We start from the raw sequence: 21,798 nt of genomic DNA on the forward strand, positions 1-21,798 counted from the left end.
TTTTTATCGGGCTCCTTTGCATAAGTAATTAGGATTTCATGTTTAACATAACTTTTTTCCACCTTGCTTCTTATTGGGGAGAATGAAAATGATTATTCAACTATGTCAGTGATTCTCTAAAAACATTTGTGTAATCTGTGGCCCCTGGCTTCCTCCCTGAAGTAGCAAAAAACACACTTGGGCACAGGGAAAGAACCAAAAAAGCCATCCTGAGGAAGAGCTTTTCTTTTTCCATATATCAACATGGACGGGCTCATGGGCAGACATAACTACTTCACAGCACTTTCCTAAGCTGCATTGTTGTTGTTTTTATGTAGAAAGTAAACATGATTTTACAATGTAGAAGGAATTCAGATACTTTACTAGGGGTGGTGGGCTGCTTTCTAAATGGAGTAAATGAATTCATTTCCCTTGAAGAAATGCCAGTTCTTTTTCCCAGTTGTTCCATCTGTGGCAGGATCTCAACCACTCACTGAGTCAAACATATGAAACATCAGTGATTTCCAAGTTTGTAAAAGGATTTTTTTTCTTCATGAAACTAAACCTTTAACCATTCTGTGAAGTTGCAGCAAGTGTTAACTTTAAGGTTAGGCTTTGCGAATTAAGTGACTTTCTTAAGGTCACGCAGTCAGTAAGAGATGAGCAAATAATCCAGAAGTACTCCCACTAGTCCACACTTCTAACCACTATACCACACAAGCTCACATGTCTGATTCATTTTAAGAACTGAGTATACCTTATGATTTCAAAGGCCCATTTGTATATGTTCTTCAAATAATTTCTGAAATCTATCAGTACAAGATCAAATGTGCTAATGAAAACTGACAAGTCTATTGTTTCTAATTCATCTTTTCTCTATTATGACAGCCAAAAAGCACCTTCCAACACCATTAACTAATGAAGACTTTACGAAACAAGCTAAGAACTGCCTTAAAGCAAGCAAAATCCTAGCAGACATAGCTACATCAACTGATTTAGCATAGCTTTGGCACACTAATAACTGCCCCCGAAGTAAGGACAGTGGTTCTCAATTTTGTCTGTTCAAATTATAATCACTTGGGGAACTTAAAAACTACATTTTCCAGGCCTATCCCAGACCAATGAATTAAAATCTCTGAATCAGGTATTGATGTTGAGAACTTCTATAATTCCAATGTACAATGAGTGTTGAGAACCTCTGTAAATTTCTCAACTGAATAGATCTGAGTTCTAACTATATATTATACTTTTACCTACATAGTTGGAAGAACCTGAATAGCAACGAAAGAATGAAATCTTTGCACAAACAGCTACGAAACAAAGTTGAAGGTAATACAGTCCCAAAGAATGGCCTCATCTAGTGGTATCTATTCAAGGAAGTTATTATTTCTACCTTTGAGAGGTTAAGGAATGCTTTTAAGGAGGCAGTGACATCTGAACTGGGCCTTGAAGGCTAAGACAGACAGATAGGAAAAGGCAAGGCATTTTATACACAGTTCAGAGTACTAACAAAGATGTCTGTAGGGGCAAACAGTGGACACAATGTAAGAACACAAGAGAGTAAGTTGAAGAGGCAGGTTGGGACCACTTTAAGAGAGTCTTCAATTTCAAGCTAAATTACATAGTAGGAAGTGGAGTGTCACTAGGTTTGTGAAGAAAAGCTTGCCCTACTCAGGGTTAAGCTTTAGTGAGATTATCGTTAAAGCTGGAGGAAGGATGGACTAGTTGAAGGAAGAGACACATAGAAAGGAGACCTGTTTGGGAACACTCTAATTGCAGCAGTCTAGGCAAGTAATGAAAAGCCTAATGTAAGTTAGCCTCGCTGGGAAAGTAGACATACCACTGGGTAAGAGAAGTTACAAAGGCAGGACTTTGCATTGACTAGATAGGGAGGCTAAGGACAAGAGAAGCACCAACAAATTGGCTTTCAACTCTGGGTAATTAGAAAGAGGGAAATGTCACCAAAAGAAATAGGAGTCTTTTCAAAGATGAACTCAACCTCAGATCTGAGACTGAATTGTCTGAGGAATATCCAAATGGAGATGCATCTCCCTCTCAAAAAAGTTTTGTCTGCTATCTAAGAGAAATGTCGGAGCTGAAGGTACAACTTTGAGGAGAAAGACACAAGAAATGTTTGATTGGGATAACTAATTTCCTTCCTAAGATAACTCCATTATCCTTTACCAATTATATTTGTGCTTATTTCTTGAACTAATCTCTCACCAGCACTCCTCTGAATCTCTTGCTTGTCTTAGCTTTCCTAGTCATGACAACTACAAGCTGAGATCAATGCTACAATCTGCTTTCTCTACACCTATGGCAGGATGGTTGGAAACCCCTGGGATAGGGGAATGGGAGGAAGATCGCCACCGTTACAAATCCATGATCTCTGGCCTCCTCTGGGCACACAGGGTCACTTGGCAATATTCTCTGGCCCTGGGTTAGAGCGTTTTCCAGAGCCTCTTAATGACTACTCTGTTACCAGTATTTTCACTCTCTACCCAACCACAATCTCTTTACTCTTAGAGCACAACTTCATATCCTACTCCATGAAAAATGAAGTTGTCAGGCATGATTTGAAAATCTTTCCCTTCTACTTACAAACTTATGTATAGCCACATTATTCTTCACTTACTTTCTTCCAGTCTCAGACAATGTAGCTGTTCTCTCTTCTTCAAGCTATTCCATCTGCCTGTGACCATGGTCCCATTTCTTTGTGCCTCCCCTGGGACCCTGTTCCATGGTATATAACTACCCCTCCATTTCATTTTCAATTTCAGATTATTTTTCTTTACTGGCTCCTTCTCCATAAGCTATTTGCATTCTTAAATGTCTTTTCAAAACAAATTGTTCAATCTCTCTCCTACCCTTCTGATTAAGTTTCTCGACAGAGAAATCTACATTTGCTGACTCTACTTTCTCAATGTAATCTCAGATATAAGAGTTTATATATTCCTTCCAGTTATATAAGAAGTTTTTTTCCAAATTGGCATTTTTTTTCCCTTGGGGGAAGATTATCCCTGAACAACATGGGTTTGAACTACATGATCTATTTATACATGGATTTAAAAAAATATACAGTACAGTACTGGAAATGTATTTTCTGATGATTTTCTTGAGAAGTTAGTTTATTGTAATATGTAATACAGTATGTAATACATATAACATATAGAGTATGTGTTAATCAACTGTTTATGTTATTGGTGAGGCTTCTAGTCAACAGTAGGCTATTAGTAAAGTTTAGGGGGAGTAAAAAATTATATGTGGATTTTTGACTGGGGGGGGTGTCAGTGCTCTAGCCCCCACATCATTCAAGACTCAACTGCATAACCATGTATCTTAATGTATAACCTTAACTGCAGAAAATTAGTGGCATTTAATTTTATAGTTTTGGAAATTGGGAACATGAGAAAGTTGTGTAAATCTCAGTTTTCAGATAAGCAACATTCTTCTCTGCAGTGAAACCATTAAGAATACTAGTTATAACCTGGCGACTGCCTTGTTCTTGCAAAACATTTTTTTGGTACAGCTGATTTGCTACTCACTGTAATTAAAAACATCCATATGAGGAACAACATCATACTGTGAAGGCTGAAAGATTCAATGGAAAGAATAATCAGTAAATAAATGGAACTCTGAAATAGTATAGGCAATTCAGTTACTATAACATGATTTCCTTCCCACAGAAATTATAGGTGTTCACCATGCAGTTTGCAGTAGTTTCCCAAGTACTTTTGCTCCACTGGAATTTTCAGTATTAAGCCTTGTGTATTTGGATATGTGTCATCTTCTAAGGCAAGAGTATACCTTTTCTAGCTGTACTAAAATGAAAGCCAACTCTCAAATTCCTCATCCAGAATGGACAGTGGAACAACACAAACAGCAGTAAAAGAATATCAAGCTTTGTTTTACCCTTTGGCATTAAAATCTTTTCTAAAGCTTTGTAAGAATATTTAGACAAGGAGTAAAATGGAAGCATTTGAATTTTGCCTCTAAGAACTATGTGACTTTACAGTTAACTAGAACTATCAGAATGAGAAAAGTCAGTGGCAGGAAGAATATTAAAAAGGTGTTAAGTCTCTATAATAAACAATCTAAACGGAAATGTTTAAAGACAACAGAGGAAAAACACACTAGACGATTAGGATGTTAAATTGAATAAACACTCAATACACATGGGAATAATAATTTTTTTTCCTAAAACTTGAATGAAAGTTTGTGAGGCTAGGTAATAAAATACATTCATAAAACTAGTTAAAGGAAGAGTTTGCCTCTAGAGTAAAATTTTCCATTAGGACCCATTAATATTTGATAAATGCTTCCAATTCAATGAACAAATACCAACATGTAAAACATTTAAAAGAATTCTCCAGAATTGTGTCTGTGATGCACTGGATAAATAAAAGATTCAGTATAATACTATAACACATATGGTGATTAACTGCTCTTTAACTAATTCTTCTATTTTATCAGTCCACAGAGGATAAAAGATTAAGTCCACGGAAAGTAAGAGAAAAGCAGTATTTGGAATCAAGTTTTTAAATCAAAGAAACATTTAAAAAATTTAAATGTTCACTAATTTTATAATTATAGGAGTTAAAAAACAATCTGACATTTACATCTAGTTTTAAGTGTTTTTCGTTAATTTTATTAAAGATTTTATAACAATCTATTTGCAAAAAAGCAATGTTAGATTTAGTTAAAATTAGCAATTTTTTTTTGGGCTAACCAGTCACACCTTTATCAGACCATACCCACCCTGGAAAATATGAATCATTACAGAGACACAGGGTCACTGTCCTTCCTTTCACTCATTATAGTAAGCAACGATTTTTGTTTTTTCCTGTGCAAAGCGATTTTACCAGTGCTACCAATTCTATGTTTAAGTCCATAACATCAACAATAATTTATCCAAGTCTTTCCTACCCATTCATTCATTTGATTTATTCCATGAATACTCACCGACTACTTTGCTTACTAAGTACCAGATAGAGTGCTTGGCACTTGGGAGACAAAAATAATCTACACAATGTCCTTGGCTGAAGGTGATTATGTTTGGTAAGAAAAGAGTTTCAAATTCACCTCACTTACTGTAGACATCTTTTCTGGTTTAGTACTGCTTATGCATTGTCCAAACACAATTTCTAGATGAAATAGTACTAGTTCCATTCTTATTTTCATGTAGTAACATGTGTGTGTGTATATATATATATATATATATATATATATATATATACATATGAAGTGCATGCATATATATATATATATATATATATATATGCAACACACACATACACACACACATATGAAGTACATGCACATGGCCCTAGGAATGATTTGTGGGTCATGAAAGATGAGAAGACAGGGAAGGTAAAAATCGTAAGTATGAAAAAAAAGTCACCAGAATTAAACATAGTGGCTATATATAGGTCAAGCTTAGAAATGCTGCTTTACGTTAATTCTCCTAGGACAGATCAGTGACCTGCAGTGGAGGAGGGTAAGAATTAATCACCGCAAGTAATAAAGCAGTAATTCTAACATAGATTTTTGGAAGAAGAAATATATAAGGTTTATATATTGGTTTATTCACTTTTGAAATTAAGTATGGAAGGGAAAATGTTAGCAAATAATACTTCAAGGCAAGGAGAGAGAAACATGGGGAGGAAACAGTGGGAAAGAGGTAGGGGACAGAGGTTAGAGAAGAAAAATAGGCAAATTTGCCTTTGATGACATTCCCAGTTTATTCATGGGCTGCATCCTGTCAGTTACACTGTCTTTTCAGTACTCCCAAAAAGTACCCTACCTAACATTTCCTTGCCTCCTGCTACTAATAAGCTCAAGCTTCCATTATCCTGATAAGTCTTCTGAAGATTTACCATGTCACATGGGGTTATAATCACTTCCCTTTCCTCTTCTGCCAACTATATGGAAAGAATGGTCAACATGTGCTACATCTAGTACCTTCAAAATTGTCTACTGCAGTAGTCCTTGCAATCTGGTCTCCACGTCTATCATCTAAAAAAACCCTGCTTTCTTGAAGGTCACCTACAACCACCTAATTGCTAAAGCCACAGCCTTTTTCAGTCCTCATCCCTTTTCAATAAAGGATAAATACCAGGTTCTCAGAAAGGTAGTTACCACTTTCATAACTGTTTTGGATTCCTTGGCAGTGCTCTGGTTGGAATATGTACCTTTCTCAAGTACACTGTGCCAAGTAAAGTGCACACATTTTGAAGTTAGACATCTGAGTCTGAGTCTTAGGTGTGATCTTGGAAAAGTACTAGTCTCCCCAGAGTCTGTTTCTTCCTCTGGGAAGTGGGACACCACAATTGACCTTAGACGGTTGTGAAGATCAAATAAAATAATGCATGTAAAGAATCTAGCGTGGTGTTGCACATGGTTGATGTTCAAAAATGTCCACTTTCCTCCTATTTCTGCTTTTTTGTAGTGCTCAGGCATCCTTGGCATGGAGGCAGCTGTTCTACAGTTCTTTTTCATTTTGACTTGGTATTTAACACCCTCTACCTCTGCCATGTTATCATTTCAGTGCTGACTCAAAAATCTAGGTCTCTCATTTTTCTTAACCTTTTTTTAAAAAAAAAATTATTTATTTTAGTAATCTCTCCACCCACTGTGGGGCTTGAACTCATGACCCTGAGATCAAGAGTCATGGGCTCTTTTGACTGAGCTAGCCAGGTGTCCCCCCTTACCATTTTTTTTTAAAGTACATTTACTTTTATGTAAAATGTTACAAAATAATTTGCAATTACTTTATGTGAAACCAAGAACAGGAACTATACAGTTAATCAGGTAAGCTTCAGAGCTGAATTACTTTACCAGGATCATCTTTGCTTATTGACATCAGGGTCCTTCCTGAGGGATACTTATATCCCTTCCACATGGTTCTCATAGTTGCAGTTCTTCATCCAAGGCTTGGGTCTCAATTGTGCCTAAGTCTCCTGAACAGGCTATTTTCTTTCTACTTCAAAGTTAGAGGAGTGAACTCAATAAATGTGCCCATTTATGGAACAAGAAAAAGCATCCAGCAAGCACAGTCATGATAACAAGTAAAACAATGTCCAAGAAAAAAATGCATAGTCAAAGTCTATTCACCAAAATCTTGGCAAAGGAGTGTGCTATGGAAACCACTAGTTGGTGGAGGTCTTGCAAGTCAGTCCCAATCCTTGGCTCCAAAGGATCTACAATGTCTTCCTTTACTGCTTCTCCTCAGGTCCTTCCTTACAGATGTCCCTAAGTTTCCTTCCAACAAGCTGGATCATGGCCCCTGGGCATTAATGCCTTCCCGATGGCATTCAGGGTCCACAATGGGGTGCTGTCCTGATTCTGGGCTGAGTGGTGGCTGAGTCTGGGCATTAGACATGGGCAGCCCCCTTACCATTCTTTAATTCCAATTCAACTACCTACTGGTAAACCACCCAAGTGGATAATCTGCCTGAAACCTTTCCTATTCCTGAACAGGAATAGCCTCTGTGCTTGTAGAGCATTAAACCAAATGCACCATCTCCTAAAATTAGTTCCTCCTACCCCATTTCCCTAAAGGAACCACTATTTTCCTAGTCATCTATCTTAATACAGTCATATTGTGGGGTATTACGGGTTTTGTTCCAAACCACTGCAGTAAAGTATCATAATAAAGTTGAATGAATTTTTTGGTTTCCTAGTACATATAAAAGTCAGGTTTACATTATGCTGTAGTCTATTAAAAAAGAATACACCTTAATTAAAAATAATTTAGGGATGCCTGAGTGGCTCAGCGGTTGAGCGTCTGCCTTTGGCTCAGGGCATGATTCCAGGTCCGTGGATCAAGTCCTGCATCAGGCTCCCTGTGAGGAGCCTGCTTCTCCCTCTGCCTGTGTCTCTGCTTCTCTGTGTCTCTCATGAGTAAATAAATAAAATCTTTCAAACAAATTAAAAAGAATTTAAAATGCTATCACCTGCGTTTTCAGTGAGTTGTGATCACTGATCACAGGTCATAATACAATAATAAAGTTCAAAATATTGCAAAAATTACCAAGATGTGCCAGAGACCTGAAGTAAGCAAATGCTGTTGGAAAATGCGCTGATAGACTTACTCAATGCACAAACCTTAAATCTGTAAAAAATGCAATTACCCTCAAAGAGCAATATGTAAAGCATAATCAAATGAAGTGTGCCTGTATTTTGAAATCATTTATTATTCCCTATCCACCCCCAACACACACACACACATTGCTAAACCTTGTAGATTCTGGAGCTATCATGTCTCTTACCATCGGTCTCTCCCATTTAGTTTTTGTTGTAATCATTTTAGTTCACTACCTTATTGCTCTTTGGTCAATGAGGTTATCACTACTGGAGTCTCTGAGAAATCAATTTCATAAATGGTGTGGGCAAGAATAAGAATGCAAGAGATTAATGAAAAGCACTGGAATTACTGACAGCAGACTAGTTTTTTAAGAAGTTTGTTAAGTGAATGGATGTATAGTCTGAGGGGGTCAGTGAGATTAAGGACAAAGGACAGTTTTGTTTTTTTTTTTTTTAAAGATTTTATTTATCTATTCATGATAGGGGCCGAGACATAGGCAGAGGCAGGAGCAGGCTCCTTGCAGGGAGCTTGATGCAGGAATGATCCTGAACCTGGGATCATGCCCTGAGTCTAAGGCAGACAATGGGTGAGCCACCCATGTGTCCCTCCATTTGTTTTTGAAACTTCAAAGATGAATAAGCAATTGGAGGCAGGAGGGAAGGAGTCAACAAAGAGAAAGGACAGTTCCGTGATTAATCATTCATTCATTCATTGCCAGATATTTATTGTAAATTTATAATTAGGCACAATACTAAGTCCTGGGTATATGATGGAGAATAAAATCAGATAAAGAACCAGCCCCTATGGGATCCCTGGGTGGTGTAGCGGTTTAGCGCCTGCCTTTGGCCCGGGGCGCGATCCTGGAGACCCGGGATCGAATCCCACGTCGGGCTCCCGGTGCATGGAGCCTGCTTCTCCCTCTGCCTATGTCTCTGCCTCTCTCCGTCTCCCTCTCTCTGTGTGACTATCATAAATAAATAAAAATTAAAAAAAAAAAAAAGAAAAAAAAAAAAAGAACCAGCCCCTAAAATTTTCAAATTGAATGAGAGAGGCAGACATTAATCAAGTAATCATACAATTAAATATAAAACAGAAAACAAGACAAGTATAGGAAAGATAAGTGCACAGTATTATAAAAGCCTATTTATAAAGATATGTATTTTAGTCAGGGAAGTTAAGAAAAATTTCTTGAGGAAGTTTCCTTAGGTTCTAAAAAATGAAGGGGAATTATCCAAAGGAAGAGAGGAAGGAAGAGTATTTTGGACAGAGGGAACAACCAATGTCTTATGGTGAGAGTGTGATGAGAAAGGCTGAGAGAAGGTCAGTGTTCTGGAAAAGGGAACAAGGTAGGGTGGTAGGAGAGAGGAGGCTGGAGAAGAAGGGGCTATAACTATGCAGGGCCACACAGCCCACAATAAGAGGTTTTTCTCTGAGAGCAGTTAGAAGCTTTTGAAGAACAGGTGGAAGACAGGATCAGAGCTAAAGCACAGGTTTCATGACAGTACTCTGCTCAAAACTTAAATGACTTTCACTGTCCACTGAAGTAAGTTTATCTGCCACAAATGGATCTTACTCTACAGTAGACCCAAATTTCTAACAGCTCTTTCCAGTTATTTTTTATTCTTCACTAAATCGTTTCTTTTTGCTTTTGTCCATGCCACAGGTACTTCCTACAATGCCCTCATCCTTTCATTCCTATTTCTTGAAACCCTTTCTATCCTTTGGGCTCATCACAAACACCACTTCTGTGAAACTCTTTTTTTTTTTTTTTAAATCATCTTTCTAGTTGAGATCTTTTGCTTCTTTGCAAAAGAAGCAAACTCCCAACAGTCTGTGCTTTTTTTGCCACTTGATATATTTAACTTTTTACCATAGTTACCTGTGCACATATTCATCTCTCCCTTTCTACAACATCCAGCAGACTGTAAAGTCTTTGAGTGCAGAGGCTTTAACTTTTGTGTCTTGCACAGTGCCTAAGATACTGTCTTACCAGTAGAAGCTGCTCAATACACATTTGTTGTCTATCTTTAAATTCAGATTTCTAAGTATTTGGAACCTTCTCAATTATTGTGTAGATACCAGCTTCTATTCTGATTTAACAGAGTGGTCTCATTTCCTTTTCTGGCATATATAGATCTACTTATGTTGATTTTCATGTCATGGATTAGAGACAAAAAAAATACTAAACCAACTCTTTAGAAGAAAAATCAGAGCTATAACTCAGGTACTTATCAATCCTTTAGCTAACAACAAGATGATGCTATCTCAGAGAAGAAACTCAGGTTGCCTTATCATACCTAGTTTAAAGAAGATTTATCAACGAACACTTGAGATCTTCTCATCAATGAATGAAAAAAAAAAGGTAGGAAGTAAAAAAGGAAAACACTATTCTAGAACCACTTTAAAATTTCCTTTAATGTGATCTGAACAAAGAATCTATAATTCATATGAGCACCTTTCTGGACATCCCTATTCCCAGAATAAAATGTAAAGAATAAAACAGAAGAGGGAAAAAAGGTCCACAGATTGTAGTGAGGATTCTGTAAGCAAAATAGTTTTAAAACATATTTTTCCATTAAAAAAATCAATGAACATTTTATTTTGCTCTTCACCACTGTAAGTAGAATGCTGAGGTACTAAATCACTCCACTGTTTCCTTTTGCATCCAGAGCAGGTTCCTCCTCTTTGTGGAGAGCAACATAATGTCAGCTAATATAATGTCAGTCTGTAGTAGAAAGAGTAAAGGAATCTTAAAGGAGTGTTCCTTTGACTTAAATGAGTACTCTAATCTTTCCACAGAGTGATTAGCTGTATCATTCAATGCATTTCTTTGCCAAGCTTAATGACTAAGATAACTAAGTAATAATACTTGGGCAGAGTCATCATGGTTCTTTATCAACAAAATTAAATTGTTCTCTATGCTAAGTATACTCATCCTCATTGTCAGTAGCCTTTTACATACTGCGTTCGAGTAACTTCTTATATATAACATCTCACAGTTGAAATCACACTAAGTTAACTTAACTTGGATATATAGTCTAACCACTCATTTTGCCAACAAGAAAATAATGCAAAATGAGGTTAAGAAACTTGTGTAAGGATATAGTGCCATTGCAAAGGAAAAAAACAAGATGTAATCCAGAATAAGACTGAATTTAGGGTTTTAAGAGGCTCTTGCATGCTAATGGTAGTTTAGATGGTAAGGGAATTACATTTAATAAAAATATTGTAATGATTAATAACAATTATTTACATGCACTTAAATTGCATTTAGTTTTATCCTAGGCACAAAGCTAAAGTCTCAAAATCAAGAGGCATATGAGGCTATCACTATTAAGGATTTATAAGAAAAATAAAGTAGAAAAGAACGTAGCATGAAGAAGTATGTCATTATGGGCTTCCTACTTCATAACTATTATCTAGGAAATGGAGATAAAAACTTTGATTATAAAAGACTATGCTAGCCAAATAAAAAAAATGTTTTTCTTATAACAGATGGTTTATGCCCTGATAATGTTTGTATTTAGTGCTTTAGGATTACCTATTAATAAGGAAGCAGGGATGCTTTTCATTGATATTTCTAATTCAAAGCAAACAAGTTCTTTGTAACTCACTTTGTACTGATATATTACACAAGGTTTGTTTAAAGGGCTGGGCTGTAGTGACTTTAAACTTTATATCTAAATCCTGCTTGTGACAGATCTAAGAGCAGCTTTGTAGAGGAGTGTTGGAAAAGCTTTTCTTCATAATTGTTGCTTCATAATTGTTGAAGAAACATAATAGTTTCTTCATAATTGTTGATAGTGGCTCCAACTATTTTTGTCATTGTTCTAGCACTGAAATGGAAATGGAACTAACCAGGTGTCCGTATGCAACCATCATCTCACTCTTAGGGTGCAGAACCCTGAAGCTGGGTATGACAAAGCCCTTAAGCCTCTAGCTTCCTAAACTCCCCAGGCCTGTCCTTTCAGTGAGCTCAGTCAGGATGTGAAAATGTCACTGGCAGATACAGAGACTGTCTCCTCAAATTGAGGCTGTGACTAGCAAGGGCCAAGTGCTACTTGTTACCTGCATTCACCAATGCTGCCACTGCTGCTGCTTGGAATGAGGAAGCTAAAGGGAAAATCCTTTTGCTGAGGATCCTTGGTGACTTTAAGATGTACTGTGGCCTGAAGTTGAGGACTTTCAGTTACTTGTAGTTAAAAACACTAACATTATAAAATTATCAAAAATACAAGGAATTCTGAGGGGAAAAAAAACCACTGGCTTTGGTTAAAAATTTAAATACTATTTTTATTTTAGAAAAATATCTGGATTCCCAGAGTAAAGCTACTTCAATTTAAAAATATATTTTTTGTATGTAAACTCTCAGCAGTAAGTATGGGGTGGTGGTGGTTAGAAATAATCTATTAATACTCAGTAAACAAATACTTAAACTTCACAATGACAATGATACTGTGATAGTTAAGATAAACAGATCCAAGATTTACACAAGGAAAAAACAAACAAAAAGAGGAATTTTATGGATATTTAGAAATCCAAGAAAATAACACCTGTTATGTTTCAGACATTCAATTTATATGGTCTTATAATTCAATACTATGGTCTTTCTGAAAGGGCAGGGTGTCACAGGCAGTCATTTTGCATATTAAGGAGAAATTCCTAGAACATAACAAATTGATATTACAGGCCCATGAAGGTCTAAAATCACTCATAATAGGCATATTTAACTTTTAGAAAAACTGCAAATATAAGTCTCCAACATGACTACTGAATATGAGAAAACCTCTACTGTTCAATCTATGGAGCCCTCATATATTGCCAGTGGAAATTTTTTTTTTTAATTGGAGTTCAATTTGCCAACATATAGCATAACACCCAGTGCTCATCCCCTCAAGTGCCCCCCTCAGTGCCTGTCACCCAGTCACCCCCACCCCACCTCCCTTTCCACCACCCTTTATTTGTTTCCCAGATTTAAGAGTCTCTCATGTTCTGTCTCCCTTTCTGATATTTCCCACTCATTTTTTCTCCTTTCTCCTTTATTCCCTTTCACTATTTTTTATATTCCCCAAATGAATGAGACCATATAATGTTTGTCCTTCTCCGACTGACTTACTTCACTCAGCATAATAACCTCCACTTCCATCCACGTCAAAGCAAATGGTGGGTATTTGTCGTTTCTAATGACTGAGTAATATTCCATTGTATACATAAACTACATCTTCTTTATCCATTCATCTTTCAGTGGACATCAAGGCTCCTTCCACAGTTTGGCTACTATGGACATTGCTGCTATAAACATCGGGGGTGCAGGTGTCCCGGCGTTTCACTGCATCTGTATCTTTGGGGTAAATCCCCAGCAGTGCAATTGCGGGGTTGTAGGGCAGGTCTATTTTTAACTCTTTGAGGAACCTCCACACAGTTTTCCAGGGTGGCTGCACCAGTTCACATTCCCACCAACAGTGCAAGAAGGTTCTTCACATCCTCTCTAACATTTGTTGTTTCCTGCCTTGTTAATTTTCCCTATTCTCACTGGTGTGAGGTGGTACCTCATTGTGGTTTTGGCCAATGGAAATTTAAAATAGTGAGCCACCTTGGAAAAAAGGCTAGCAGTTTCTCAAAAGATTAAACAGTGTTAACATCATATGGTAACCCTACTTTTCGGTATGTGTAAGAGAACTGAAACATATTCACATCAAAACTTGTACACAAATGTTCGTAAGAGCCAACAAGTAGAAACAACCTAAATGTTCAACAGTTGATTAATGGATAAATAAAATGTGGTATATCCACAAAATGAAATATTACTCAGACATAAAAAGGAATGAAGTAGTTATGTGCTACAACATTAATGAACTTTGAAACATGTTAAGTGAAATATACCTGACACAAAAGGCCATTATACAATCCCACCTGTATGAAATATTCAAAATAGGTAAATTCATAGAGATAGAAAGTAGATTAGATTAGTGGTTGCCAGGGAATGAAAGAAGAGGACATTGGGACTAAGCTAACAGATATGAGGTTTCTTTTTTAGGGTGATGGTAATGTTCTGAAATCAGACAGTGGTGACAGTTGCAAAATATAGTGAATATACTAAAAACTAGTGAATGGTCCACTTTAAAATGGTGAATTTCATGTTATGTGAATTTACATCTCAATAAAAATTTCAATGATCTTCCATTATGGTCTCAAGACTACTCAGAACCAAATTGGGAATGTTAGAAGAAAGGCCTTAGAATGCTTCTGAAAACCAATAAATTTCTAAGGAACCTTCTCTTATTTTTCATGGTATGCTCACAAACTTCTCTAAGGAAATTAGTGATGAGTGGGCTAAAAAAAACAATCTGCTGAGGCAAAAAGCCTTAGTCACATTTTTCTATTCATGCCTGGTACCCTAGGGAACTGACTCTCCTGAGTGTCTATCTGTATGATGGTTACCTAAAGTGGCTGCCCATATCCAGTGAAGGCTTTTGTTCAGTGATCATGGTCAAGTTGAGCTTGTATAAATACCATTTTTCAGGACTTAACATGCTACTCCCTAAACGACGGGTATACTGAAAGCTTTTAGGGGGAATAAACTATTGCATGGTCTCTGCCTAGGAAGTGGGCCACAGTTCACTGGAAATAGACAGTTCAGATAAATAAAATGAAAGCAGACATTTTGTGAGATGATCTTGAAAGCTTTCCATTAGAGAACATCAAGGGCGTAAAACTAGGAATAGAGTATATCCATGTTAAACTACAAGTCACTCTCTTCCTTCTCTTCTAAGTATTCATCTCCTTCATTAGATAATCCAATCATTCCCATGAAACGACACTTACCCCTCTCCAAGGCTACCCACTATAAGGCACTCAATTCCTATGCTACAGTTAACCAAAGTATCATAATGCAAAGCACTGGCTATTTACGAAGGTTAACGTGGAAAAGTTAAGGTTTTCTTTCTTTTTTTTTTTTTTAAAGATTTTTAATTTTTTTTGTTAAATTTATTCATGATAGAGAGAGAGAGACAGACAGAGACACAGACAGAGGAAGAAGCAGGCTCCATGCGGGAGCCCGACGCTGGACTCGATCCCCGGACTCCAGGATTGCACCCTGGGCCAAAGGCAGGCGTCAAACCGCTGAGCTACCCAGGGATCCCCTCCCCTCCTTTTTTTAATTATTCAGAGAGAAAGACAGAGGCAGAGAGACACAAGCAGAGGGAGAAGCAGGCTCCATGCAGGGAGCCCAATATGGGACTTGATCTGATCTGGGGTCTCCAGGATCACACCCCGGGCTGCCCAAGTTAACGTTTTAAATAACAAAAAGTCAATGAGGAAATCCCAGTTCTGGCATGTGGGGTTGTACATAAAGTAAATTAGGCCAGTTAATCTGCTTCTCCCTAGCCTTCTATATGGCTTCTCTTTGGCTGCTAGTCTGGACCTTTCTCTAGGTTTCCAGCTTTTAGTCAACATCTACATAATCCCTTCACGTGTTACAGGATGAAGTATAATAAGAGGTCAAAGGAGACTAAGAGCAAAGGGAAGAGGAAAAGGAGAAAAGGGAACAAGCCAATGGGGATGTTCTATGGCTAGAAAATCTTCTCAGAATACCAGTCAAAATATTCTCAAGGAAACTACTGAGTACTATGATGAAAAGTAATTCTACAGTTTTTGCTTTTCCTATATTAGGAGTAGGATGAGAATTATGAGGAATATGTAAACAAATACGATACACTATAAGGAGGCATCACAAAATGTAATGTAATAATTATGCTTGCTAATTTGGTATATAAACACAAAAATTATATAAATACATTAGCTTTACACAGTATACAGGCACTAACATATTTATAGCAGACTGTCTATATATTTAAACACATCTTTATGAAAAATCAGGCATCAAGACTATGGAAAGAGGCTAATATTAGAGCATTACTTTGTGGGCAAATCAGATTCAACTCTGTATTTTCAACATATAGTATGTAAGAGTAAAGTCTGACAAAGTTCAACTAAGCTAAAAAATTACTATAAGCAAGTGTTTAAGCAATAACACCAATTGCCAGGCTACTTTACTGCATTTCTAATGATTTATTAAAAAACAAAAAAAGGGGCGCCTGGGTAGCTCAGTTGATTTAATGTCTGCCTTCAGCTCAGGTCACGATCTTGAGGTCCTGGGATGGAGTGGAGTCAGGTTCTTTGTTCAGTGGGGAATCTGCTTCTCCCTCTCCCCCCAACCACTGCCACCCCAAATAAATAAAATCCTTAAAACAAAACAAAAAAATTTTGGGTCAATTATCAGTATTACAGATGTTCTACATAAGGAATTCTTCAGAGTCTTTGCTAATTATAACATTAATTAAATAAACATGAAAGGACTAAAGGGAAATTCCTTCACTGTTAAATAAATGTATACTGTTTAGGCTCTGATTTAAAAGGTCTTTTTGTGTGCCCTTGGTAGCTATTTAAGGTCTGAGTACAAAGTATAAATATCCATAAATGTTGCAGTCACACTGGGCATTCAAATCATATGGAGAAATGTAAATGAAATGGGAATAGGTCATGACGTATTTTTATATATAGATAGATGTATTTCATTGGGTGCACAAAGAAGTGTATAATTCAATTTGATCAATTCCTTCCTGAGATTTTATGAGAATAAAATTCCTATCAGTATAAATGACAGATTATACATTGTGGTTTAAATTTTTCTAATGTTAATACATCTGTGAAACTGCAAGGGAAGTTATGAAGAAAAGATGATTTGATACAGAAAAACCTTATTTTTACTTTTAATAATACAGATGTGGAAATTCAAGAACCAGTCCTTTTTTATTTTTTTGGACTACCATGTTTTGCTCAAAGTATTGAGTTTTTTCCCTCTCTAACAAGAGTTAGACTGGAGCCAGCCTAGCAAAAATACTAACAAAATGTATATTTTTTTAAGTGGTTCTCAAGAGGAATTTTGATACAGCTTTTATACATTAAACAAGTGCTAATAACAAAATCTTATAATGTTCATATACAAAGAACAGTACCATTGTTAAAATAATACTGAACATACCATCTTATTATACTCATCTTCAGTGACGATAACTGCCTATCAGAATCTTTTTCCTAGCTATAGATTTATAAGAAGTTCACTTCTAACATAAATTCCAGAAACATCTGGAAGTAATGACTAAAAAAATTCCACTGGAAACTTTAGAGTAGATGCAAAGGTTTCCCGAATTACAGAATAATAATTTTTTAAAAAAGATAAACCCATGTATTCCTACGTTCAATCTTAATGGCAATAAATTAAAAGGCTGTGTAGTGGGGTTACTGCTGCATAAATATGTGTATGTTACCTCCTTTCTCTTTTTATGTCTCTTTGGATGTCTAAGGTCTTCATATTTTGCACTGTGTTTAAGATTCTTTATCCAATGCTGGCCCTCAAGCCTGATTTTTCTTCTCCCAAAGACAAAATGCCTTTCCCAAAAAGTAATTGTGAACTGTAAGTGGGCAGAAAGAGGGGTACAAATATAAAGTATAATTATACTTCAGAGAAGTCAATGGGATTAGTATTTAACATGATAGATAAGTATTTTAACTTTATGCCCATCTCATAAAGTAATATTTACTCTAAAAGGATAATAAAAGGACAAGGCTGATAACCAAAGGGCTTATGAATTGAGCCAGAGATTCCTTTGGGGGAAGAAATATGAAAAGCTAAAGGGGACTTTCTGAGAAAAGGGGAAATAAATAAATACTGGAACAGAAGACAAAACTCTTAGAAGCTGGTGACTGAAGAATAAGGAGATCCAGCTAGTGAAGGTACAGAAGGTGTAAATGCAGAATGGAAGAGATAAGGAATAACATGCAAGGAGCGCCAATGGCAAAAGTTAGGATTATGAGAAAATAATATTTGAAAGGCAAACACTGAAGAAAGTGTTTCAGCTGACTTGCTTTGTCTAGTGACCAAGGATTTTAAAAGAAGCAAGAAGAGCCCTAACTGGACGGGATTTTAGTTGTCCAGGTATCAAAAGGACCAAGGACTAGGAGAAAGATGGGCAGATCTAGCTAGGGGTTAATGTGTAATGAAAGAGAAGGATTCAAGGTGGATGACAAAACTAGTTAGTGTTTACTGCTACCTCAAGACTGACCACATAAGTGCAATGTGCAATACAAATAAGATGTGGGCAGTTTGTTTCTTAACTTCAATTAGGTTATTATTTTTTTGGTCATTGACCCTCAAAATAGGAGAATTCTCTATACTATATCCAAAATTAAGGAAGTCAAAAAATGCCTAAAAGGATTAGCAAAGCCTCCAATAGTTCGTGTCATATGGGGGCCTCAATTAAAATCAAACACTGGAGGTTTACTTTTGTGTGGAATAATCATTTGAAATTTTATTTTTTGTATGTTATTTGTTCCTTGCTATACATTTTGGAGAAGATGTGTCAAGAGTTTGATGTAAAAAAAAGCAGGACCTAACATGTGTCCTAAGTAAACAGCTGCTCATTAAGATAATACTTCCAGTTACTGGCTTAGAAAGCAAGATTCTGAGATTACTGCTTAGCCCAGGCCTGTGACTTGTCAACCAAAAAAGTTACTTCCTCTTTAGTATAATGAATTGCAGAAGTACAGTTAAACAGTTATCTATGAGGGTTTATTGGCAGGCATAGGATATGGTGGGTGAGCAGAGATACTGATATATTTTTTTTTTTTTGCCAGTGACCAAAATATTTACAAATTTCATAAAATGGAAAGAACTTTCTAAAAAATTAATAAGATCTGTTTCACAAATAACCAATTCAACTGGAACACTGAATAGTAGAAATGACAAAAGATTTGTTCTTATGGTTGATAAAAAATTTATATGATGGCATTCAAGTAAAGTTATTTTCTGTGTTCTGATTTAATGAATCATGTGAGTTGTATCTGGTTGGGTGACACAGATGCTGGCTCATTGAAGCCTACTCTAATGCCTCCCAGCACAGCCTTCCTTGGGACAGTGAAGCCAGAGTAACATGTCAGACTAAAGAAATATCAAAGAAAGAGAAAGCAGGGCTGGAGATGCTTTGAGGTTGGCTCATAACACTTCTTGACCTGTGAGTGTCCAGTAAGTATTTAGTGTCCTATGGGCTTCAATGACCTAACAAGCACTGAGTAGCAACAGTAATGCAGCAATGAATGGCCTTCAAAAGAAGACTTGCAATTCAAGCTGAAAAACACTACACTTACTAGATGGTTTTAACCCTACTGAAAGACAGTTTTAGAAACCACTAGTGATTTCTTCAAAGGTGAATGAGTATTAAATGTAAAATTTTTATATATGCTTGTGTAGTAACTTGTACTTTAAGTTCCTTTACAACTGTTTGATTTTAAAAATGTTTATTACTTTGGAAAATAAAACTTTCCCAAAGCTGTTAATGATAATAAATTTGAAGATCCCACTATGTGAGATCAGACCAGGCTGAAACCAAGAGTCGACACTCCACTGACTGTGCCACCTAGGCACCTCCACTATCACCTTCTAACACAGTATTGTTGATTATCTGTTTTGGTTTTTGCCTGTGGCAGGAATCTGTATGTTTTTCACCTATTTATTTCAGATCAATTCCTTGGGTGTTCAGAATGATTTGATATCTAGCTGTCTTTGAGGATGAGGCAAGCATAGGGGTCCCCCTACTACTCTTGCCATCTTAACTCCTCTCTTCACCTATTTATTCCAAATACCAGAATGAGGTAGGCATTCCATTAATTTTTTTTCTAAATGAGTGACTTATTTTAATTAAAATACATACATTGGATCAAATATTACAAAATAATAATATCTATTAATTCTGAATGAAGGGGATCCCTGGGTGGCGCAGCGGTTTGGCGTATGCCTTTGGCCCAGGGCGCGATCCTGGAGACCTGGGGATTGAATCCCACGTCGGGCTCCCGGTGCATGGAGCCTGCTTCTCCTCTGCCTGTGTCTCTGCCTCTCTCTCTTTCTATCTGTCATGAATAAATAAAATCTTTAAAAATAATAATATCTATTAATTCTGAATGAAGGGGATCCCTGGGTGGCGCAGCGTTTGGCGCCTGCCTTTGGCCCAGGGCGCGATCCTGGAGACCTGGGGATTGAATCCCACGTCGGGCTCCCGGTGCATGGAGCCTGCTTCTCCCTCTGCCTGTGTCTCTGCCTCTCTCTCTTTCTATCTGTCATGAATAAATAAAATCTTTAAAAATAATAATATCTATTAATTCTGAATGAAGGGGATCCCTGGGTGGCGCAGCGGTTTGGCGTATGCCTTTGGCCCAGGGCGCGATCCTGGAGACCTGGGGATTGAATCCCACGTCGGGCTCCCGGTGCATGGAGCCTGCTTCTCCCTCTGCCTGTGTCTCTGCCTCTCTCTCTCTCTCTGTGTGTGTGACTATCATAAAAAAAAAAAAAAAAGAAAAAAAAAAAAAAAGGAAACTTCTTTCCATTTCCCAGCCCCAAGTTTCCCCAGCTCCCTCACCTAGCTATATATCTTTTTCCCTATTCCAGTTACCACCTTTAAAAAAAGAAAAGATTTATTTTACTTATTTCAGAGAGAGAGAGAGTGTGTGTGTGTGTATGTATGTGTAGGACGGAAGGGGGAAAGGGAGAGAGAAACACAAGGAGACTCCGTGCTGAGCACAGAACCCAACGTGCAGCTGGAGCCCAGCATGGGGCTTGTATGCCCATACTGTGAGATCAGACCAGGCTGAAACCAAGAGTCGACACTCCACTGACTGTGCCACCTAGGCACCTCCACTATCACCTTCTAACACAGTATTGTTGATTATCTGTTTTGGTTTTTGCCTGTGGCAGGAATCTGTATGTTTTTCACCTATTTATTTCAGATCAATTCCTTGGGTGTTCAGAATGATTTGATATCTAGCTGTCTTTGAGGATGAGGCAAGCATAGGGGTCCCCCTACTACTCTTGCCATCTTAACTCCTCTCTTCACCTATTTATTCCAAATACCAGAATGAGGTAGGCATTCCATTAATTTTTTTTCTAAATGAGTGACTTATTTTAATTAAAATACATACATTGGATCAAATATTACAAAATAATAATATCTATTAATTCTGAATGAAGGGGATCCCTGGGTGGCGCAGCGGTTTGGCGTATGCCTTTGGCCCAGGGCGCGATCCTGGAGACCTGGGGATTGAATCCCACGTCGGGCTCCCGGTGCATGGAGCCTGCTTCTCCCTCTGCCTGTGTCTCTGCCTCTCTCTCTCTCTCTCTCTCTCTCTCTCTCTCTCTCTCTCTCTCTCTCTCTCTCTCTCTCTGTCTCTCATGAATAAATAAAATCTTTAAAAATAATAATATCTATTAATTCTGAATGAAGGGGATCCCTGGGTGGCGCAGCGTTTGGCGCCTGCCTTTGGCCCAGGGCGCGATCCTGGAGACCTGGGGATTGAATCCCACGAAATAAAATCAGTAAGAAAAAAAGCCTAGCCAATAATATCTGATAAAGGACTGTTATGCAAAATAGACAAAGAATACTTAAAATTTAACAACAGGTAAACAAATAGCCCAATTAAAAAATGAGCCAAACGCCATAAGAGACATCTCATCAAAGTTAAATGACAAATAAGCACATGAAAAGATGCTCCACATTGTATCTCATAACGGAACTGCAATTTAAAACAATAGTGAGGGATCCCTGGGTGGCGCAGCGTTTGGCGCCTGCCTTTGGCCCAGGGCGCGATCCTGGAGACCTGGGATCGAATCCCACATCGGGCTCCCG

General features: G+C 37.4%; 1 protein-coding gene across 1 annotated transcript in view; it reads right to left on the reverse strand.

The window, feature by feature from the left end:
• RPAP2 (RNA polymerase II associated protein 2) overlaps nt 1-21,798 on the reverse strand; it is an 84,019-nt gene that overhangs the window by 14,975 nt on the left and 47,246 nt on the right. Inside the window, exon 13 of the mRNA XM_041748578.1 lies at nt 17,395-17,460. Coding sequence (XP_041604512.1) covers nt 17,395-17,460 — 66 coding nt within the window. The remainder of the gene's footprint in view (nt 1-17,394; nt 17,461-21,798) is intronic.

Source organism: Vulpes lagopus, chromosome 3 (genome assembly GCF_018345385.1).
Source record: "Vulpes lagopus strain Blue_001 chromosome 3, ASM1834538v1, whole genome shotgun sequence".
Lineage (NCBI taxonomy): Eukaryota > Metazoa > Chordata > Mammalia > Carnivora > Canidae > Vulpes > Vulpes lagopus.